The 22,106-nt window shown below is 34.7% G+C and overlaps 2 protein-coding genes across 3 annotated transcripts; both read right to left on the bottom strand.

The window, feature by feature from the left end:
• Positions 1 to 557: 557 nt before the first annotated feature.
• Positions 558 to 13,102, bottom strand: LOC136219107 (1,4-alpha-glucan-branching enzyme 3, chloroplastic/amyloplastic). Of its 2 annotated transcripts, none has more exons than XM_066006360.1 (21): positions 12,753 to 13,102; positions 12,483 to 12,554; positions 12,237 to 12,301; positions 11,267 to 11,950; positions 10,480 to 10,652; positions 10,288 to 10,377; positions 6,797 to 6,872; positions 6,252 to 6,359; positions 5,137 to 5,227; positions 4,840 to 4,941; positions 4,457 to 4,559; positions 3,575 to 3,712; positions 3,352 to 3,423; positions 3,136 to 3,240; positions 2,787 to 2,864; positions 2,602 to 2,712; positions 2,266 to 2,346; positions 1,682 to 1,786; positions 1,266 to 1,351; positions 1,133 to 1,187; positions 558 to 1,044 (listed from the first exon to the last, which is right to left on the bottom strand). In XM_066006360.1, exons 1-21 carry the CDS (start codon positions 13,052 to 13,054, stop codon positions 1,012 to 1,014), a joined length of 2,730 nt encoding a protein of 909 aa, XP_065862432.1. In that variant the 5' UTR covers positions 13,055 to 13,102; the 3' UTR covers positions 558 to 1,011. The 2 variants fall into 2 exon arrangements, with proteins under 2 accessions (XP_065862432.1, XP_065862433.1); XM_066006361.1 differs by having other exon boundaries at positions 12,453 to 12,554; positions 12,753 to 12,828.
• A 5,127-nt stretch (positions 13,103 to 18,229) lies between these two features.
• Positions 18,230 to 21,059, bottom strand: LOC136219106 (uncharacterized). The gene is made up of 7 exons (XM_066006359.1): positions 20,730 to 21,059; positions 20,567 to 20,633; positions 20,242 to 20,288; positions 19,788 to 19,875; positions 19,150 to 19,283; positions 18,763 to 18,861; positions 18,230 to 18,572 (listed from the first exon to the last, which is right to left on the bottom strand). Exons 1-7 carry the CDS (start codon positions 20,952 to 20,954, stop codon positions 18,498 to 18,500), a joined length of 735 nt encoding a protein of 244 aa, XP_065862431.1. The 5' UTR covers positions 20,955 to 21,059; the 3' UTR covers positions 18,230 to 18,497.
• Positions 21,060 to 22,106: the final 1,047 nt, after the last annotated feature.

The raw sequence follows: 22,106 nt of genomic DNA, 5'->3' as shown, positions 1-22,106 counted from the left end.
AGTTGCCTTATGATTAATAAAAGACTTCGCGCATTATTCATATAATGTGTTCCTTTCTGTATGCTGTTGCTTACTACTATATATGACTGGTGTAGATTGTCTGTGTGATGTTACTATGATGCTTATCCCTTTTATCTAATCGATATATATGGCTTGTCCATAACCCGTATATGTGCCTATTACAGATATTGTAAGGTGTGACTCTTGACTGACTTAGCTTTCGGAGAAGAAGCAAGTGCCACACGGTGTCAATTAGTTGGCCATGTACATAGTTCAAATAATAATTTGACATAATTATAAATAACTTTTGAAAACTGTATTTCTATGTAAATTTTCTTAAATTATAAATAACTTTTGAAAACTGTATTTCTATGTAAATTTCCTTGAAGAAGAAATTACCAAAATAGACTTGTAAACGTTAAACCTATATTGGTGCTATTATTTTGCATATGGAACCTAAATTGATACTCTAAAAAACCTTAGACCTATTTTGATAGATTATCCCTTTATATTTTCCATTAACCGGACCTAACATTCGTGATTTGAAAAGTTAAGCCTAAAATTTCAGTCTTACGATAGTGATATATCTACAAATGTTAGAAACAAATTTAAAACTTATCTTTTTCTACAATTTTATGAGATGAGAAAAGGAACCAGACAAAGAATTATAATAAAATAACACTATTTATAAGACGCCCCTGTTTCCTTTACAATCATTATGCCCTGCCTGTTTTCATTGTGAATTCTATCTGATATTTCTAACCCCAAAACTTCCACCTAAATGCTTTACTTTGATTCAATCAGAGAAATAGATAGGTGAGGCAGACAATTCCATCTGCAAACGTGTCCAAGAACCTTCCATCATGGCTAGACTTACTGCACTTGCAAAAACAATCAGATGGTTCGTCCTGGCTTACCTCATATCGCCTTCAATCATGTTATAACACCACATAAGCAGTTAGATATAATCTTCCTTGCTAGATTTTCTCACAAAGCATATGAGAAATGCCATCATATTCGCATTATGCGAGTTAATCTGTAAACCTGCACGAAACGAAAAGGGTTGTTCAACATCAGATACTCATTCCACAAAAAACATCAAAACATAACAATTATGGAAATATTATCCAACCTGAGCTGTTCTACTAGGCAGGTACACTTCCAAGCAATTCCGAAGGCCATCAACTCTGAAAACAGAAGATGGTGGGATCAGAATAGACAATTGGAAATTTAACACGGTAAAATGCAGAAAGCACAGATATAACCTTCTGCTGATGGTTCTTTGAAGATACTGCTCTTCCTTTATGTGTCCCTGCCCTCCATATTTCTTATCATCAGTATTTAGTATGATCTGCATCATCATCAACACTTGAGTGGAGGAGGATAAGCCATAAAAAATATCTAGAACCATTAATTTCCTTGCATACTTGAGCAGTTTGAGTTAGCATAAAATCTAACTGTGACATATGGAAGTGACCAGCCAAAGGTCAAATAAGCTTTACCACTCATAGTTAAAAAATTCATAGGCCCATTTGGTTGTGGTTATCGAGTGGCTTTGGGTAAGAGCCAAAACATCCAAATTGCACTCTCGAGGGATGTCTTAGGTTTGTGCATTATGTTGCCAAAAGGGTACTTTTATCTTAAGAATAAAGTCATAGCACAGTAACATATTAGGACTTACTTGATACTCTCCTGCTTCTTCTACGCCTACACTGTATCTTTCATACACATTGGTCGGATGGAAGTTGAATACAAAGAGAAGAGGACCTCTTATATATGATATTACCTGAATATTAAGAAGATCATATCGTTTGGTAGAGATATTATTACCATGCAGGAAAATATAATCTAGAAGAAAAAATTGGAGAGATCATCTCTAACGATCAAAGTCGCCTATAAAGTTATTATGCATCAATAATACAGCTGACAAAAAAGTAGTAAATTTAGAGAGAGAGGAGAGATGTGTAGAGTTTTCCGTCTATGTTTTTAAAACAAACTAACTATGGATCTACCTTTTAAAAGTGCATTTTCACTAAAACATATTATAAAAAAATGAAGTCCACGGAAACTTGTAGGTTGCATCTAGCAAAAATCATATAGCCCAAGTTCATCCTGTTTATATGATCTACTTTGAGCAGAAAGCAGCTGTTTTTCATTTCCGAACTCAGTTTGGACAGCTAAAACGCATTTGAATGCCCTAAAACTGTTTTTTTGACCAAGCAGTATCTCTCTCTCAAAGTGAATTTAAACAAAGTAGTCATGTACCATGGTAGAGTCATTCACATGATGAATGCTTGGCAGACTTCTTGAAAGCACCCTTTGCTCTTCGTCCAATTTCATAAGATCCTGGGATGTAGGAAAGTAGTCAATTTAACAAAGAAACTAATCATCAATGTATACAACTTCCCAAATACAAGCATAAAGAACTTAATTATATATTGATTCAATCATGTCAATAATGATGGCTACAATCAAATAGCATAAGCACCAGATGTTTCCTGCATATTCCAAAGCTGTTGCAGTTTCTAGTCACTTCCAACAGGAATAAGAACAACAATAATGTAATATTAGCTAATAAGAGATTTTTTTTAAAAAAAAAACCTTATCAAAGGAGAATGAATTGCGATGGACATCTTCATTTTGCAGCAGATCCCAACAGCGGTTAGCAAGGGAATATGAGAAGTTGTTGTTTGGCATTGGGAACTCCACCCTCTAACGTGGGAACAATATTAACTATAAGCAACAATAAAAATCAACAGCAATCTTCACTACGGAAAGAACCTCACCTTCGGATGCGCAAATTCATTGCCCATAAAATTGAGGTAAGCATGACCACCAATGGTGAAAGTAATCATTTTTATCATCTTGCACGAGATGAAATTAAAAAAAAAAAATCAGAAATCTATAAAAATAATGCTAAAGATTCAGGCAATCAAACTCAACTTAGTGTGTACTTGAAGGAGATAGAGAACTCATAAGAAGCCGAAAATAAAGAGAACATGGAAGTTTATAAAGGGATACCCCTTCTAGAAACACAAAAATGGTTTATTCTAGTCTGCAACGCTTTCATAAATCTCAGATATACAAAAACATGAATTATTGAAAGCATTAGAAATGACATTGAACGACCCTCACTTTGTGAAGTGCACATCCCTTGTGCAATGATTCCTTTGAGTCGGGAGATTGGTCATTAAATTCACCAAATAATATCTCAGCAAATGACTGCCCTCCAGAGATAGACTGGCATAAAAAATAATGGTAGAAGGCAGCTGTTAATTAAAAAAAAAAATCTCAAATTTTTTTTCTCTTAGACTTGGTTTGATCAATAAAAGAACTTGTGAGGAAAATTACTTGGTTGTGATTTTCAGCATATAAAAGCATCTTATCTGCATAGTGTCTGCTGCCCGTTAATGTGCTGACAATCTGCAGTATGCAAGCAAACTTAAAAATTGTAGGATAAATAGACATACATACAAGTATTTATGTATGTATAAGAGAATAAAAATTGTTGGTAAAGAATTAGTATTCAACAAGAATGCCTTCACAAAAGATCTGTAATAATTAGCAGCACAACCTTGGTCATGCTCCATTCATCATCTGGAACATCCTTGAGAAAAGAGGACCACATCTCAGATGCAGAAATATTAACATAATAGTCAAATCCCAATCCCCCTTGTGAAGTTGGTTCACAAAGCCCAGGATAAAAGGTAGACTGCGAAACAAAAAGAAAGAACTTAATATTCATTTACTTAATGCTCCAGTATAATAATTAGGTTAAATCAGGCTACTATTTTTTCTAAGAAGACGTGAATACTAATGGCGTTAAATAACTTGAAAGTTCTGTAAAGTCTGGGAAGAACATTGCTAAGAATGTAGCAAGAAGGAATGCAACAGCAATGCTGCATGGAATTCCTTTGTAATAATCCATGAATGCCACACAACTCAGTTAACACTAAACCTAAGTAGGTCATCCATGTGTATGCTTACATAAGCTATTTAGGATCAAGATACTATTATCAGTCCAATAATGCAAACTTCATATGCTGAGAAACACCTTAAGAATTACTGCAATGATGAGAAAAATAACATTCAGATTTCCTACAAAATGAAAATAAGAAATATCATCTCACAGCCTGCGCAAGATATTCCAATTCACTCAACATATGAGTTACAGTTTATTTAACCAACACATTGAAACGTGGCTCATAAATGAAACCTGTTACTATGTGAGGATAGAAGCAAGAAGCAAGAAGCCTAATTCCAGGTATTAACATAGTAGAGCATGTATCTGTTTTAGTACTAGAGGTTTTATTTGGTATAAACCAATGCTCAAAGGTAAATTGTAAATTTCACAGCATAAGAATTGGTTACATCTGTAAATATTTAACAGGAGAATATCAAATCCAAGGAAACAAACACCGATGGCCAAGAGTTATACGAAACAATATTTACTTACATCTTCAGCAATTGTTATTATATCGGGATGAAGAGTATGAAGAAGCTCATTTGCCAATATGAGATACAACAATGCATCACTGTCAATATCCTGATTACAGTACCTGCAACCATATAGTGACAATTTTCATATTCTCTAAGTGTCACACTCGTACACAATGCACAGAAATGTGAGAAGTAGCACAGAATTGGAAATTCATATTGAAACGTTAACAGTAGTGCTGGAGTGCAACCACATATAAGCCTAAAAGTCCACATTATAGTTGCAAATTTCTTATAATTTGGTCATATCTTAGTCATTAAAATGCTTTCATTCAACCAAGAATTTGAAGAAATGCAAGAACATAAAGTTGGAAAAAAGAATTGCGATGGAAGAGGCCTTACTCTTCCAAGTCGCCTGTAAATGAAGCAAAACCATTGTGTGTGTATATCATTGATGAGAGCGAATGAAACTGGAAACCATCTATTTGATACTCCACAACCCACCTGCTCAAAGATCATTTTCGTAAGCAACGCCAAGAAAACCCAATCAAAGAGGACAAACTGAGACAAACAACATACTATTTTTCAAAGATCTGCCGACAACGATGTTTAAAGAGAATAGGACTCCTAATTGGCTATAAAAACGACACAATTCTGTAACTTAAAGAATATAAATATGCTGACATTTCAAAATTTTACCAATTAAGATTTGAAAGTAGATACTGCAGTACTTCATGATCTCCATACTTGAACATTCTGGTACCCCAATATTTATGATGCCCACGTTTACCTAATCAGGAAGGGGAAGGAAGAAGAGTGCAAAATAAGAAAGCTTCATTGACCAATTTGTAAGAACATGGCACCATCTCTTACTAGATCATTCTACTGCATAACATACATTCTGCAGGATGATTACAATTCGACAGTACTTCAAGGTCACATGCTTTGTCTATGCAAGGCTAGTTTCTCATGGCATTGCATTAGTTTTATGTTTTTGATTCACAGAATGATTTTTTACATGCTAAAAGAACCAATGTCTATTATTTGTCACATTCTAGAATCTAAAAAAGATGGAACTAGAAAAGGAATGGCCAATTTTTATATATTGTTGGTTTCCTGTGGAATAGAACTCTGATTTCCGTTGTAAGTTGTAACAATACAGTTTACCAAAGCATTGGTATTGGAATCACCATGAACACTGAAAATGCAAAATTCTGCATTACAAAGTACACTATTGACTTCCCAAATTTGCTTATCATTCAACAGTACCTTTTAACACTTTCTGGCACCATATATTGATCTCAGTAATTTCAGTTTCGAATTAGGAGTGGGATTGAAATGAAAATATTCTCCACATTCAATGAAATCCCAGCACCCCATTAGTGGTAAAGGAATAGACTTCCACCACAACATACATACAAAAAAGAGGAATAGCAACAAGTTTTTCGGGTACTGATTCCAGCCTCCTCTCTGCAAACTAGATGATTCAGAAATGGGAGAGTTGACACTGAAGATGCTACCTCATGCAACTTTTTCTTCCTTGTGAACATGCAATCGTAATTTTTTTTAGCAATTATTCACATATTATATGGGCATCACTGCATTTGGCATTTTATTGAGCGTCAACTATTGACATGGAGGCCTGGTGTTTCTTTATTAAACTTTAAACAAGCTCATCCAAGATCATCCCGTTCACATAAATCCGGCAGTGCAACATATTTTACCACAACATGACAGCTGAAAAGCAGCTTGGAGGCAAGCAAATAGTAAGAAGCACATTTCAATTACTTCTGCTAATGTATGAGTAAAGTTACCAGTGTGAAAGTAGCAATCATTAGATCCATCAAAACGTGCAAGTCCGACCATCTCATCTGCAGCTGCGTAGGAATGGACAATCTCTAAGAATACCAATAGTCCTAATCCTGTGAAATAAGAAAGCCAAACTAGTATATAAGTTGAAATAATTAAACAACAATCAAGTAGGATCACACTAAGTAAGATATTTTCTCATGCAATAAAGAGACTAGGAAAATTTCATGCACAAATTTACAGTAAGGTTAAGAAATTAAACTCTCGTCATCTAGTCAGCATATTCAATGCAAGAATCAATAGCTAGTTTTGCTGCCATTTTGAATTACTTTTTGTTCGTAGACCATTATAGTATATCTTTCAGGATTTAACAAATGGCAAATGTAGATACTAAAAAACATCCATTATAAACTAATGTATAACATTGTAAGTTGAAGTAGCCTTCACATAAGCAAAATAAACAGGCTGAAGTTTTTTGCCCCTTGCAGAGAATGAATGAAATATGTTGCATTAATGCACCAAACGAACATAATCAGAACAGAATGACAACCATGTGCTTCGTCAACCAAGCGTTTGAAGTCATCAGGAGTGCCATATCTACTGCTGACTGCATATAAGTTGGTGACCTAAATTGCCACAAAGATGCTTAGTAACAATCAAAGAACCTAATAATGAAAATGCAAAATGAAACTAGAACCGACTTTCAAAGTATGAAAATGTGAATGAATATTACAATTTGGATGTAACAGTCACAAAAACTGGCATGCCATGTTTAAGAAGACAGATAATATATGTTTGCATGTGACACAAATAGGCTATAACAGACTAACAGTACTGCTAACAACAACAACACAACAACAACAAAGCCTTAGTCCCGAAATGATTCGGGGTCGGCTAACATGAACCATCATATAAAACCGTGAAAATCAAGTCGTGTCAGCGACACAGATTCGCTCCCTCCACTCCGTCCTATCCACTACCATATTTTCCTCAATTCCCAATAAACTCATATCACTCTCGATCACCCTCCTCCAAGTTTGCTTAGGTCTTCCCCTACCCCTCACCACTACATCCCTTTGCCACTCTTCGGTTCTCCTAACCGGCGCATCAAGCGCTCTACGTCTCACATGGCCAAACCACCTTAGTCGGTTTTCTCTCATTTTATTCTCAATAGATGTGACCCCTACTTTTGTCCTAATTATTTCATTACGCACCCGGTCCTTTCTCGTGTGACCACACATCCATCTCAACATACGCATCTCCGCCACCGACATCTGATGGATGTGGCAGTGTTTCACTGCCCAACACTCCGTACCATATAACAATGCTGGTCTAATTGCCGTCCGGTAGAATTTTCCCTTCAATCTATTAGGCATGCCGGGATCACAAAGGAAACCCGTAGCACTCTTCCACTTCGACCAACCAGCTTTAATCCTATGAGCAACATCTCCATCTACTTCTCCATCCGTTTGGATAATAGATCCTAAATACCGGAAGCAATCCGAGGCCTGAACAACTCTCCCATCTAGGATGATTGTCCCTGCCTCCCTACTCCTACGGCTGCTAAACTTACACTCCAAATATTCTGTCTTACTTCGACTCAACTTAAAGCCTCTAGATTCTAGAGTTTGCCTCCATAGTTCCAACTTCATCTCCACTCCTTCTTTCGTCTCCTCAACCAACACAATATCATCTGCAAACAGCATGCACCATGGTATACCATCTTGAAGTGAACTTGTTAGTTCATCCATAACGATGGCAAAAAGAAATGGGCTTAGTGCGGAACCTTGATGCACTCCAATCGTAATAGGAAACTCTTCAGTCTTCCCAACACTAGTACGTACACTCGTGCATACTCCCTCATACATGTCCTTTATGATGTCAATATATTTCCGCGAAATGCCTTTCCTTATCAAGGCCCACCAAAGTACTTCCCTTGGTACCTTATCATATGCTTTCTCCAAGTCAATGAAAACCATATGCAAGTCTTTCTTCTTATTTCGATAGTGCTCCATTAATTGTCTCATTAGATGGATGGCTTCCATAGTTGATCTTCCCGGCATAAAGCCAAACTGGTTTTCCGAGATCTTCACCGTCCTCCTTAGCCTTTGTTCAATCACTCGCTCCCAAAGTTTCATAGTGTGACTCATTAATTTGATTCCCCGATAGTTGGCACAATCTTGGACATCGCCTTTGTTCTTATACAAAGGGATTAAGGTACTTTTCCTCCATTCTGATGGCATCTTATTGTTTCTCCAAATTTTGTTGAAGAACGTCGTCAACCATTCGATTCCTCTTTCTCCCAAACATCTCCAAATCTCAATAGGGATGCCATCAGGTCCTACTGCTTTCTTCAACTTCATCTTACTTAATGCCATTTTGACTTCACCCTTTTGAATTCTCCGCAGGCATTCATGATTTATCATATCGTGATGGATACTTATATCTCCAACATCTTGTTGGCGATCTCCATTAAATAAGTCATCAAAATAGGACCTCCATCGTTCCTTGATATCCTTATCTCCAACTAGGACTTTCTGGTCCACATCCTTCACACATTTAACTTTTCCGAGATCTCGCGTCTTCCTATCTCTTATCCGAGCAATTCTATATATGTCTCTTTCCCCTTCTTTCGTATCCAATCTTGTATACAGATCCCGATTCACCTTTGCTCTAGCATCTCGTATGACCTTCTTTACTTCCCTTTTAGCCTCTTTGTATTTTTCGTAGTTCTCGTCACTCCTACATTTCCCCAATAGTTTATAGGATTCTCTCTTACTCTTTACTGCTTGTCGTACTTCTTCTGTCCACCAAGATGTGTCCTTACCCGGTGGCATGCTACCTTTAGATTCCCCTAGAACTTCCTTCGCTACTTCCCTTATACTATGCTCCATCTTATTCCATATCGAATCTATATCTGAATCCATATTGCAAGTCCAAATATCTTTTTTGGTCATCTCATCCACAAATTTTTGTTGATTCTCCCCTTGCAATTTCCACCACTTAATCTTAGTCTCTACTTGAGGTGTTTGTTTTCTTATACATTTCCTACTTCGAAAATCTAGCACCACTACTCTATGTTGGGTTGTCGTACTCTCACCAGGGATCACCTTACAATCAATATAACTCTTTCTCCAAGCACTCCTTACTAAGAAGAAGTCAATTTGGCTCGCATTACCGCCACTCCGATAAGTCACTAAGTGGGATGTTCTCTTCATAAACCATGTGTTCATGATACTCAAGTCATAGGCTGATGCGAATTCCAAAATATCATTTCCTGCTTCATTCTTATCTCCAAAACCATACCCTCCATGAACACTCTCAAACCCATCTCGCCTAGAACCCACGTGTCCATTGAGATCACCCCCTAGTACCATTTTTTCATCCCTAGGAACCTGTTGCACCACTTCCTCTAAGTCATCCCAAAAAGCTTGTCTTATAGACACATCTAATCCTATTTGTGGCGCATATGCACTAATGACATTCACAACCTCATCCCCTATCACTAGCTTAACACTCATAATTCTATCGCTCTTCCTAGACACCGCTACTACCTCATCAATATACTCCCTATCAATAAGAATACCTACTCCATTTCTACCCTTATCCTTTCCTGAGTACCAAAGCTTATAACCCCAAGGAGCTATCTCTCTAGCCTTTAAAATAAAATAAACCAAGTCATAAGAATCATTATATGCCTGCACTTTTCCACAATCAATTTCAACTTAGCCTCTATCATAAATTTTACCATACTGTCTTTCCGAGTATCTACCACTCTTAAATTTAATTGTCTAGCAGAGTCCCCTGATAATCTAAAAACCATTGTTCCATCAGATTCTAAAGATTAAGGGGTTATTGTCACCATTAAAGAATTCTAAACAACTTTCGACTTCAGAACTTATATTGAATATCAATATCCTAAAGTCATATTCCTGCTTACCAACATCAAATCACCTATGGAAAGTCTGTCATCCATGGGAACTTAAATTTAATAGGATATTCAATGTCAAACACGAAAGTGGAATATAACTTTTGTCTCACCCTGTAACCAACAGTAAAATAATCTTTGTGCTCGATGACACCAATCAACTGAATTGCATTGTAACCTGCTTTCTTCACATGTGGAAGGACCTGTTATGGAAAGTGTACAACAGTATGGAGCAAGATAGTTACATATTATATATTATAATGTATGAAGAAAACACATAAACGAAGTTGTATGCATAGAGCCACCTTCTCCGTGAAATCACTGAAAGAAGCTATTTTTGGCTCTGGGCCACTGATTCCAACGTGGCACTCATAAATGCGCAAGGACTTGGGCACTTTTGGGCGAGAGTTTTTCCACTTGTAAGCACAATCAAGGGGTGGTTCCCAGTGAATGGCAAAAGGTTGTTTACCTTCCCCACCTGGCAATGGTGATCAAAGTTCAAATCAACAAAGAATTAATACAAAAAAACAAAATATAATTATAAGATTAGATGTAAGGATTATCCCTTGGAGCATTGCCTTGGCAAGCAATTTCTGTGTAAAGGGTTCCTACTCAGCGATGCTGCTCCGTGATGCATTTATGATGCAGAGAAACTTTGAACCCAGAAAGGGGACAAAATGGATACAATCCATGATCTATGAAACCTAATTTAATCCAGCCATGGGGGAGAGAGGGAGAGAGAATAACAGAATGGTCGACATACCAAGACCTGATGACAAATGTTTATAGACACAGCATCCTATGGTGATGGATAAGTGGACAGATGTTTAATATAGTAATTCATCAACATGCATAATTTGAATCTTAAAAATGAAGCATAATGATGCATCAGACCGGCGAAGTTAAGTTATTCATCAATATGCATGCATCAGCTCATCTTTCTTTTAGATAAATTGCCAATTGACCAAGAGTATGTTGAATGCCAGACCAACAAAGCAAACAAGAGCATCAAGCAGAAGTATACTACAAGGGTATCTGATGATCAAGAAACATGTTAGAAAAGCAACAAATGACTAAGAAAAGAGAATTGACCTGGTTCTACATAAGTAGCCCAAGCAGGTATGCGTTCAATTGGCCCATCGGGAGTGTTGAAGTAGACCCTATATTTGCTTCCATGAGGAATAGCTGGAGTGTACTTTTTCAACCATGCTTGCTTTCCTCTACGTGTCTCAAACCAATATGGCAATGGAGACTTCTTCGCCATAATTTTCTCATACCACACAGGATCACTTATAACATTGAAAATGTCATATTCTTTTCCTTGATCAATCACATCACATGGAGGTAAATTACTAGGTGGATCATCTTTATGTTGTTCTTTCCATGCCTTGTATCTTGTTTCCGCATCTTCTAGCGGAATTGCATCTAATTCTTCTTCTGTCTCAGGTCCATTAGGACCAAACCATTGCTCATATAACTTTGCAGGCACTTGAAAACGATTCTTCATATACTCGTCTTCTCCAGGTTCCCAATACTCATCATTTGCTTTTTGGAAGATTTCTTCAATACTAGCCCCATTGTCACCTTTGTCGTAGTCCTCCACATAATTATACTGTTGGAAATAAAGTTCATCAGGCTTTTCTCCTTCGTTTAGTTTATCTTCAAGAATGATAAACCAGTATCCATAGTCGTCAAGGCCCAAGTGACCCTCTCTAGCACAATTTTCTGCAGGTGACCATCCATTGAAGTCACCAACCAGCGCACAGTAGCGAGCACCTACATATGATATTCACATGTGACCCGCCAGAGTAGACAAGGGGAAATTGAAAAGCAATAATTATGGTGATTTCAAGGTATTGATTACTGAAAAGAAAAACACTTCAGTAACCAGTAGCAATAAGTTGAATGCACCAAACATTCTTTAGGAGGGTAGGAGATACTTTAAGTCTTTAATTATATATAAGTACTAGATAGTCAGGGAAAGTTTACTGCATAGGAAAAATTGAATAGTTCACTAAAGTATGTCAATCAGGTTGATCAAAGCAAGAAAATTATATAAAACCTGGTGCCCATTCCATATAATCTACCCGATGCTCTGGATGACGATGAAGACCCATCAACTCAAATCTACACAAAAACAGTAACAGAATTAAACTCAACATCATAATTTCGCCAACTTGGTAGAAAAATAGGAAAAAAATAAACCCAAAACTTAACAAACCAGTCTGATAAGAGAAGCATTTGAATTTTAAAAATATATAGAGAAAAATATACTCGCCACAAAGAAACTGGCTTTAACAGAACGAACCCATAAGCAATGTCTTTAAGCATAAGATTCCGCTCGGATAGTACTTCTTTGAGGTCTTTCATTAATTTATGCCTGCAGAATTGAGCAAAATATCAAAATGCAAATCAATGTTTTGTTACTACCTCCATCAAATTTCACAGATTACAGAAGCACTATCGCGCCTCAGCATCCACAAAAGTCTGGTAAACAAAAACCTCAAATATTTCTTTAAAACTCTCTGTAACGAAGAAAGATAATCCTATATTGGCTCAAATTTCACAGTTTCCGCACCTTTCACGTAGAAACTGTCCAAATTGTTTATGGGAAATGCCGAGTCTGGTAAGAAATCCAACTGGGTTGACTCCTTTGTCGCTCTCGGTTTCATTTTTCTTGCTCTTTTTGGAGTGTTTGTGTTGTTGTTGTTGTGGTTGTGGTTGTGAGGGCTGGTTGGTGGCTGTGCATGTTATATTTAATCTGATTTTGGTGGGGAAATTAATGCTTTGAGGTTTGTTTTGTGAGGGAAAATGGTGAGAATGATTGTTTGGATAAAGAGAAAGAGAAAGAGAAAATTCGGTTGAAAGAAGTGAAGTCATCTCTAAACCCAGAGAATACCCAAGACGAGAGTGCAAGTGTTCAGTAGGGGTTTTAGATAAGAATGCGAGTAGCTTTGGGGGTTTTTAAGTCACCGGGGGATTAAACGGTTGTCTGCTCACCGAGTCAACGCAAACCAACATTTTGCTTTAACAAAATAGGGTTAATATACATATTTGCCCTTATAGTATCACGGAAAAACAGATATACTCTTATATCAAATAAATCCACAAAACTATCCTTGAATTTTCCACAAACCTGCGAAAATACCCTAATCTAACAGACTAATATACGACACTAACGGTGCCACACTTGAAGACCATCTTCTCCATCACCATCCACTCAGAGTTTAACACCTGTCATTTAAAAAATTTAGACCCATCTTCTCCATCACCATCCTTCTCCATCGGGCTTCATCCATGGCTGCCGACATTTCCGCCACCGTCTACTGCTCGTCACCGTGTTCTATTTCTACTGTGAATTCTTGAATTTCAGAATTGAGTTAATTATCAAAAAGACCAAGGCTTATTATCTGAAAGTTTAAGCTAAACTACTCATCTCACATTTCCAATTTCCCGATGAAAGTTATTCAACCTTATAAAGATAAAGGTACTGTTGTAGTCTGGTCAATTGTTCTTATAGGATCTACTGGGTTATTTAGGGACAATTGAATTTACAACTCCCATTTCATTTCTTGAGTAACAATAGAATGCCTCAAAATCTATTTTATAAGCAACAGACACTGTTGAATCCACATGGCCGCCACTTTCCATTGGAGTCTTCATGCCATCAATCCATCAACCTCCTCCGCCTCCATGCTCGACTCCGGTAACTTCGTTCTTTATGATTTCGATTCCAACATCATATGGCAGACTTGTGATGTTCCAATTGATACAATCTTCGATTTCTCTATCTATATATTCTTAACTTTCTCTCTCTAAAATTCTGCAATGGGTTTTATTTGAGATGAGAAGCTTTTGGTCTGAAATGGAGTTATGGGTCTGCAATGGAGTTGTGGGTTTGATTTTGGTCTGAAATGGAGATATTCAATGGGTTTGATTTGAGATGAGAAGTTTTTGCTGCTGCCATTTTTTTTGGGTTTGATTTGAGATGAAAAGCTTTTGTTAGATTAGTTTATCAATTAGAGGGTACGCCGTTTATGCCACATCAGAGATCTGTTAGATTAGGGTATTTTTGCAGGTTTGTGGAAAATTCAAGGATAGTTTTGTGGGTTTTTTTTAATATAAGGGCATATCTGTTTTTTCGTGATAATACAAGGGCAAATATGTGTATTAACCCAACAAAATAAGACTTAATACATCATTTGTCTGTTAAACTTGTTTTGCGTAAAATGTAATCAATTAATCATTCGGTTGTAAAATAGTAAGTAAAATGCGGAATATGTATTCACACGCATTGGAATGTTATTATTTGTTCAACTATAAAACTTGTCTTCTCTAATATTAGAACCGTATACCCCGATCTTGGTCGTTTTATTTTTTTAAAACTCGTGCAATACATTTTCCATATTTAACTTACTTTTTTACAACCGAGTTATCAATTGATTACATTTTCTATCTTTACGGAAAAAAAAGGCAAAATAATGAGTAAATTATATCTATAGTTCCCAAATTACAGCCTCACTAACATTTTAGTCTCTGAATTTCTATTCAAAATAAAAATTTAATTACATCATAATAACCTAGCGATTTAAATAAATTTAATTACATACTTCACTCTTTTTTTTTATCAATGTTATCATAAATTACAATCAATGTTTTCTTCAAATCATCATTTCATTATATAATGTAAAGTTGAAGTACTTTTTTTAACAGAAATTAAATTTTAGGATTGGTCATAATATTAATAGCACTATAATCTAGTAGTCATAACGGGGTGTTTGTTAGAAGGGATATAGGAGGTGGGATAGGGATAAAAAATACGAGATAGGTTATCCCGTGTTTGTTTGGGAGATAGAAGAGTGAGACGGATGAGGGATAAGCCTCTTATCCCTCAAATCCTATACCCAGGAGGGGGGTGGTATAAGGAGGCGGGATAAGCTCATGCTTATCCCTCAAATTAATGTTATGTTGTTTAAATAAGGTTAAAACAGTAAAATGTATTATTTTATCCTCATCCCTATCCCACATACCAAACATTGAATAATAATTCTCGACTATCATATGTTTATCCTTATCCCAACCATTTATCCTTATCCCTATCCCAACCTTTATCCATATCCCTATCCCAATAGAATACCAAACACCCCGTAAATGTACTATACCAGCGAAATAATGGATAGCCTACATACGAGTATATTTTGTCAATTTCAGAAACTTAATAGCTCTTTACTCAAATCTATACTATATATAATATCGGAAGCAGAGAGAAATGAGAAGAAGTGTTTTAGAGGCATTTTTGATGAGTTATCAACGTAGTAAAAAAATCAATATTAAAAAGATTTAATTAATTAAAAATAAAATATTTATATTTATAACATATTAAACAATTATTAGCCCATTAATTAAAATAATAAAAGAAAATAAGAGTTACAGGAAAAACATAAAGCAAAGGAAATTCAAAAGTCACAAATAAACTTCTATATAAAGCATGATAGATAGTATTCCACCATTATATTTATTGGTCATGATAATAGTATTATATTTCTGAAGGTAATTATTCGATTTTTTTTTCATATGTTGTAGTTATTTTGTTCTGAATTATGTTGTTGTTTTATTTTTATTAAATAATAGTTGTTATAGTTTCATCTTTCAGATCCATTTCTGCCGTTACTCAAATTCTATACCTCTCGCTATCTTATTCATGTTTTCTTTTTTATTTGCCTTTTTTTCAAACTGATATCTCCAATTGAAGAAATCCGATAGAAATAGAAGATGCATGGACAACTAAAATCGGGAAACGCAAAAGTGTCAAAAATTATAAAAAATTCTTATGTTTTTCAAGGTAATTATTCTATTTGTTTTCATATGTTGTAATTATTTTTGTTCTTAATTATATTGTTGTTTTATTTTTATTAAACAATAGTTGTTATAATTTCATCTTTCAGATATGAAATTCCATTTCTATCGTTACTCAGGTTCCATACCTCTCGATACCTTATCCATGTTTTCTTTTTTATTTTTGTTTCTTTTTCAAAATGACTAAAATAAAGATTTTGTACATTTACATTTTTTTAGTATATGTTGTTGCTAGGTGTTATCGTTTCGATTGTTAACTCTAACTAAAATTTAGATTTTTGGCTTTATATGACTCAATTTTTAGCTTTAATTGAAGTTAGATTACTTTTTTTTTAATTCGGAACCTGTTGAAATCCACTAATTTTTTTTAATTTGAGTTTATCTAACTGATATGGATTTATATTTTTTATTTTTATGCATTTTGGTACAAATAGATATAAATTTTCATACAATAGTTGTTCATTGAAGTTGGAGACATATTGAATAAAATATTAAATAGCTATTGAAATAATATACTTACAATGAAGTTTATTTCAATTATAAATTATGTTATCATCAAGAAGTTATTTTTTCCCTCTTCTCTAGACAAAGAGATTGTAAGCGTCTAATATACTTGATAAGATGTTTATTCTTGAAAAATTTGGATTATGCTAGATATGAATTCAAAATGAAGGTAAATATAAATAAATTTTGATGATCAAAATCCTAAAAATGTACATTAATTATGAGATATTTAGATAATTGCTTTTGCAACATTGGCTTATATAATTTTTAACTATTATATTGTGTGGTTTGTATAAAATTGTTAGTATTTCAATAGTTTTTAGCAGATGAAGATGAAACATGATCACAAGACAAGTTGTTGGAAAATATTAATTAAAAAAATATTATTACTTGAATCTCTTCAAATTCTTAAATGTTGAGTATAATGATTCTAATTAATAGAATTAATTTCACATATTAATTATAAAACGTTTTTTTTTGTACTGAGTGGTTACAATTGCAATTTAATTCTATTTAACTAAAATTAATTTTATGAACTTACCAAAATTTTAATTAATGGACAAAAAATATTTTCACTCTCCTTTTTATATGCTTATATCTTGACATTCTCTCTTATTTTCTAAAAAAATGAGAGAAAGATAGTTCTCTCCTAATTATCTTTTTTGGCCCTTCGTTTTTGTTTTCTATTCTTTTGTTTGTTTGTTTTTTCTTACGAAATTCAAGAATATATAATTATTAAAAAATATTAATGAAGTCAAATAAGTGATATCTGCGAGCGTGACTGATATTCTATATAGTAAAAGAATGAAGAACAAATTGATTGAATGTTTCATGAGATATTACGAGATGAAAATAGAAGAAATCATCACCTTAAGCTGATTCAATTGGATATATTAGGTTATTGTAGCAGAATGATTAATTGAATTCGACAGTAAAATGATTATCATCAAGATGGATTTTTGACTAATTCTTATGAATTTTATTTTTTTTATATGTAATATATTGAATTGATAAAGTTTTTTCATGTGCAACATTAGAAAAGTATTGATTGTAATAGTTTATAGCATAATATATTGATGTTACATTTTAACATAGATTGTAATTCTTTTGTATCGTAGATATAATATTTAATTTTAATTGTAGTTTAATTCAATTTTTATTTAACATAAATTTTAATTCTTTTGTATCGTAAATATAACATTTAACTTTAATTGTATTTTATTCAATTTTTGGTTTTCATTATATTCTAATATATTTCTTAATTAATCTCCTATTTTATTATTATTGTTTCACAGAATTCCGGTTATAAAAAATATGAAAATGTATTAAAATTACTAAAAAGTACAAATCATTGAATTTTGTAAAAATAAATAAATCATTCACCTTTAATTAAAATTCTATAACAAATTAATCAATTATTTTCAAAATTAATTTAATTTAATTTGAATTATCAATAAAAAAAATATATTAATTTCAAATATACATAATATATATATAAAAAATTCATAGCATGATATAAAATTACTTAAAAGTAAATATGTTAATTTATTTATTTATCTAAATTACATAAAAGTTCCATATCCCGTGTATCGCACGGGTTTTCGACTAGTTATTTTTGAGATCATACGCATCTGGTTATAATCTGCACATTTCTCACATTCTTCAATCAAAATGAAAATTGTGGCAATGATGATCAATCACTTCAAATCTCTAATCAAATACACACAAATTGATCAAATGGTACAACACTGAATTGCAAGGGATCTACATTTCCACATTATACTAACTTTACATACTTGTACTCGGCCTAAATTGACTCTCCAACTTGTCAAATCGGAACAGACTAAATTTTGCTCGTCCCGAGTTGACAAGTTCAAGGATTGATTTAGACAAATTTAAGAGGATACAAATTCATAGTCTATGCAGTACAGTGCAACCGCAACCAGAAGGTAGCAGCTATTAATTATTGCTTCTTGGCATACTCCCTGGGTCCAAATATGGTTGATCCAATTCTCACATTAGTACTCCCCATTTCTATCTGTATTGATCACAAAGTGGTGTAATTAGCTCCACTGTTCAATAATGCTTCAACAATGGATAATTTATGGTTTGTTTAAGTATGCATTTCCACTATAAAAACTGAAGAAAGGAAAGTAAACAATTAAGGCTGTTATCCTAGCCTCAGGAAACAACTGAAGTTGATTCATATCATGGGAATGTAAACTTACTGCTTGCTCAAAATCACCAGACATGCCCATTGATAGCTCACACTGGTCCTCTCCCATTCCGAGTGCCTTGCAAACCTCATTTCTGCAGTTTAATAGTGCCTGTTGCATGAAAGTATGCAAAATGATTCCGCACATACTGATTAGTAATTGAAATCTCAACTTGACTAAGGATTAAGCCTTTAGCCAGAAGAACACAGGGGAAAAAAGAAACAATAACAAAAACGAACCACATATAAGTTGATTATTCAGTGGAATGAAGTGTCTTCCCATGTCACAGATGTAGAAAAAGTTCTTTCTAGTGCAAAGACCACTTAAATCTTACAAACCATGATGATTTCATTTTTATGCAATGTTTTACTTGCTTTCCAAAATGGAATAAAGGATTACCCTAAAGTTCTCAGGTGTTGACGTGTAGTCTGGCATCCCTATGGTCATTAAGCCAGAAAATGCCAAATTTGGGCAATGCAGTTTAACATGTTCTGCAAGGCCCACACAACCAGAAGGATCGATACCAGATTTTGCTGAAACAGTGTAACAAAAATCAGTCAGCAGATCAATCCAGCATAATTTACACAAGTGCAATAGAAAATTCCTCAACAGGAGAAACAGTCCTAGTGCACATTTTGAAAATAAATAAGCAATTTTGCAGACAATATGCATAAAATAATCAAGACAGCTTGATAATTTCAGTTACTTGAGAGTTTCCATTCATAATGATATGGCAATAAAGTTTTGCCAAGAGGATCCTATCCCTACTTGCCATTCTCTGATAAAGAGAGTTTCATTTTCATGCAACATGAAGATGATAAGAATACTTCAACTATCATTTTAGCCGTGCAGTAGCAGTGGAAGCTGCAAAAGGTTTTGTAAAAGACAAGTACTGTGTTGCATCTGAACAATGGATTTCAGTGTAAGAAGTGGTCAATCATTGGAAACACGGAATACATGATGGTTGGAGCAATTCAGATAAACTACAACAGAATTTATCAGGGGCACCGTTAAAAGATATCATATCAGTTACCCACATGCCTCCCCACTGGTATTCACTTGGACAAAAACCTTCAGAGGGTTTCTTCCAAGACTTGAAACTGCTCGGTCAAGAAGAGTTGCCAGCTGAAAAATAGAAAGATATGTTAATATGCTCCTTGAGTGCCTTTTTAAGAGAATATCTTCCATAAATTTGTGTTAACTGTTAACCCACTGTTTGTTTATTTAACTGCCTTAATAGAACATAAAAGAACTGCACAAGCACTGCTGTGAGCAAGAAAACTCTGAAAGCATCATATAACTACACAGAGAATAATGAATTCAAATACTCAGAAGTTCCACAACAATTTATTTCAGCAGTAATTGTTTGAGTTCTCAGCTTAGCATAGCCAATAATCTGCCATCTATATTCCTTTACATCCATGATTTTCATAAACAAGCATTCATATTACATCCTAGTAATATAACATTACATCCGGTAAAATTCTTTACCTTCTGATTATCTACACCCTCAACTGTAGCCAAATTTGGGACTCCAGCTGCACATAGAAAAGAAGCCCTCATGATAATATCATACATTATAAGAAGTGACTCGTTGAGTACCATAGTCACAAAATCATGCTAAATAAATATGAGCATCACCCTCTTGAAGATAAGAGAGATCAATCTAATGACACATACGATCAAACCCCAACTAGTCACAGGAAGAATTTCTAGTACTTCCCAAGTGCAACAGAGGAGTCAATCAATCTTATACCATGGATAATTGGATATTTAATTTCAGTTCTTTGCAACAACGGCATAACTAAAACAATACCTAGTAAGGTTTTAACTTTGTTGCTCTGCAAGTGCCCAATATAACGCCATTCTATATCCTCAGGCAGCTGAAATATAATTCAATTGTAGAAAGATACAAAATGACATAAAAAATAATAACGATTCTTATATAGAGACACAGAATTGGATGGCTGTAGATAGACCTGTGGAGCTTTATCGACGATTTCTTGGACGTAGTTTTCGCCGAAGCAACGGTGGCCGGCATCATATACTTGGCGGATAAGTGATACGGGTTTGGTTTTGGACACAGCCACTACCCGTACCAGTTCGGGTCGCCTTCCGGCCCTCTCCGCAGCTTGGCGGACCCGGAGCATGACTGACCGGAGAGCCGTGACGGCTGCTCCCTCCACGGCTGGAAGAGCAGCCATAATACTGAATTTGCTATGTTCACTTCAAAATTACTACAAATGATTTTTTTTTTCTTTTTGAAGAAACTACTAAATGATTTTGATTTTGTTTGTGGTTTTAATTTTCTTGGAACATGGTATCTACTATCAAGTGGCCCATATGGCTCCATCTCATGATACCAAAAGAAAAATGAAAAAAATTCACTTATACCCCATTTAAACATTTTATTTTGGTGTATGAAAAAAAAGAATAGTACTGATGTGGTTGAATCACGTAGATTACCCAGTAAATATGCAATAAGACAGAAAAAACTCAAAAGAGGGGTGGAGGACCAATCACCAATCAATTGAGATAACACACCCCTAAAACGACGTTAGCTTTCAATATTTGTTCTATCTTCTTATACATGTCTGTTAAGCGTATAGTTCCTCTTCTTTTGGATGACCAATTTAGTTTTTGGATTTATGTTGGGCTTATGACCGATCAGATTTGGATCCACTCCCTTTAGTCATCCAACTACTAGGCAAACACATCATGCTCTTTCTAAAAAAATCTCCATGACCTCTTGCTCCACATTAGCTTCAAGGTTCTTAGCGATTCGAAGGGTTATTCCCTCCCTCACTTTGAAGGTCTTAATCTCTCATTGTAGCTTGGTTCTACAAGAATTTTCCTCTTCCACCCTTATATCATCCTCTTATGGGAGGATCGAGAAAGATTTAACGATCTCTTATAGATGTCTCTGGATATCATCATTCTTTCCTCTGCTGGTATGCTCAAGGACCGGTCATTGATTGATAAGAAGGCCTATGATTCTGATAGGAAGCGCATTCCCATGACGACGTTGTAGGAAAAATCGATGTTTGCTATGATGAACTCATAATCCATTTTCTACTTATGTTCTCCTTCCCCAAAGCAACACAGCCACCCATTGGGATACTGTATCCGCTCACTGGTATGTAAACATGCATAATCCTAATAGGGGTTATATGTAACTGGTTCCACTGTTGGATGAATGATTTGATAATGATAGGAATATGGAGATAGACAGATAAGTAATAGGCACAATAATGAATTGAATCAGCTTAATGATTCTGGCTCAGAAGCCTTGTATTTATAATGAGCCAATAATAGTTTGTATAGGAATACAATACATAAGTATAGTCGTATTGAAA

This window comes from Euphorbia lathyris, chromosome 2, assembly GCF_963576675.1.
Source record: "Euphorbia lathyris chromosome 2, ddEupLath1.1, whole genome shotgun sequence".
Classification (NCBI taxonomy): domain Eukaryota; kingdom Viridiplantae; phylum Streptophyta; class Magnoliopsida; order Malpighiales; family Euphorbiaceae; genus Euphorbia; species Euphorbia lathyris.
The sequence above is the reverse complement of the archived record's forward strand: the minus strand, read 5'-3'. Positions and strand labels throughout refer to the sequence as shown.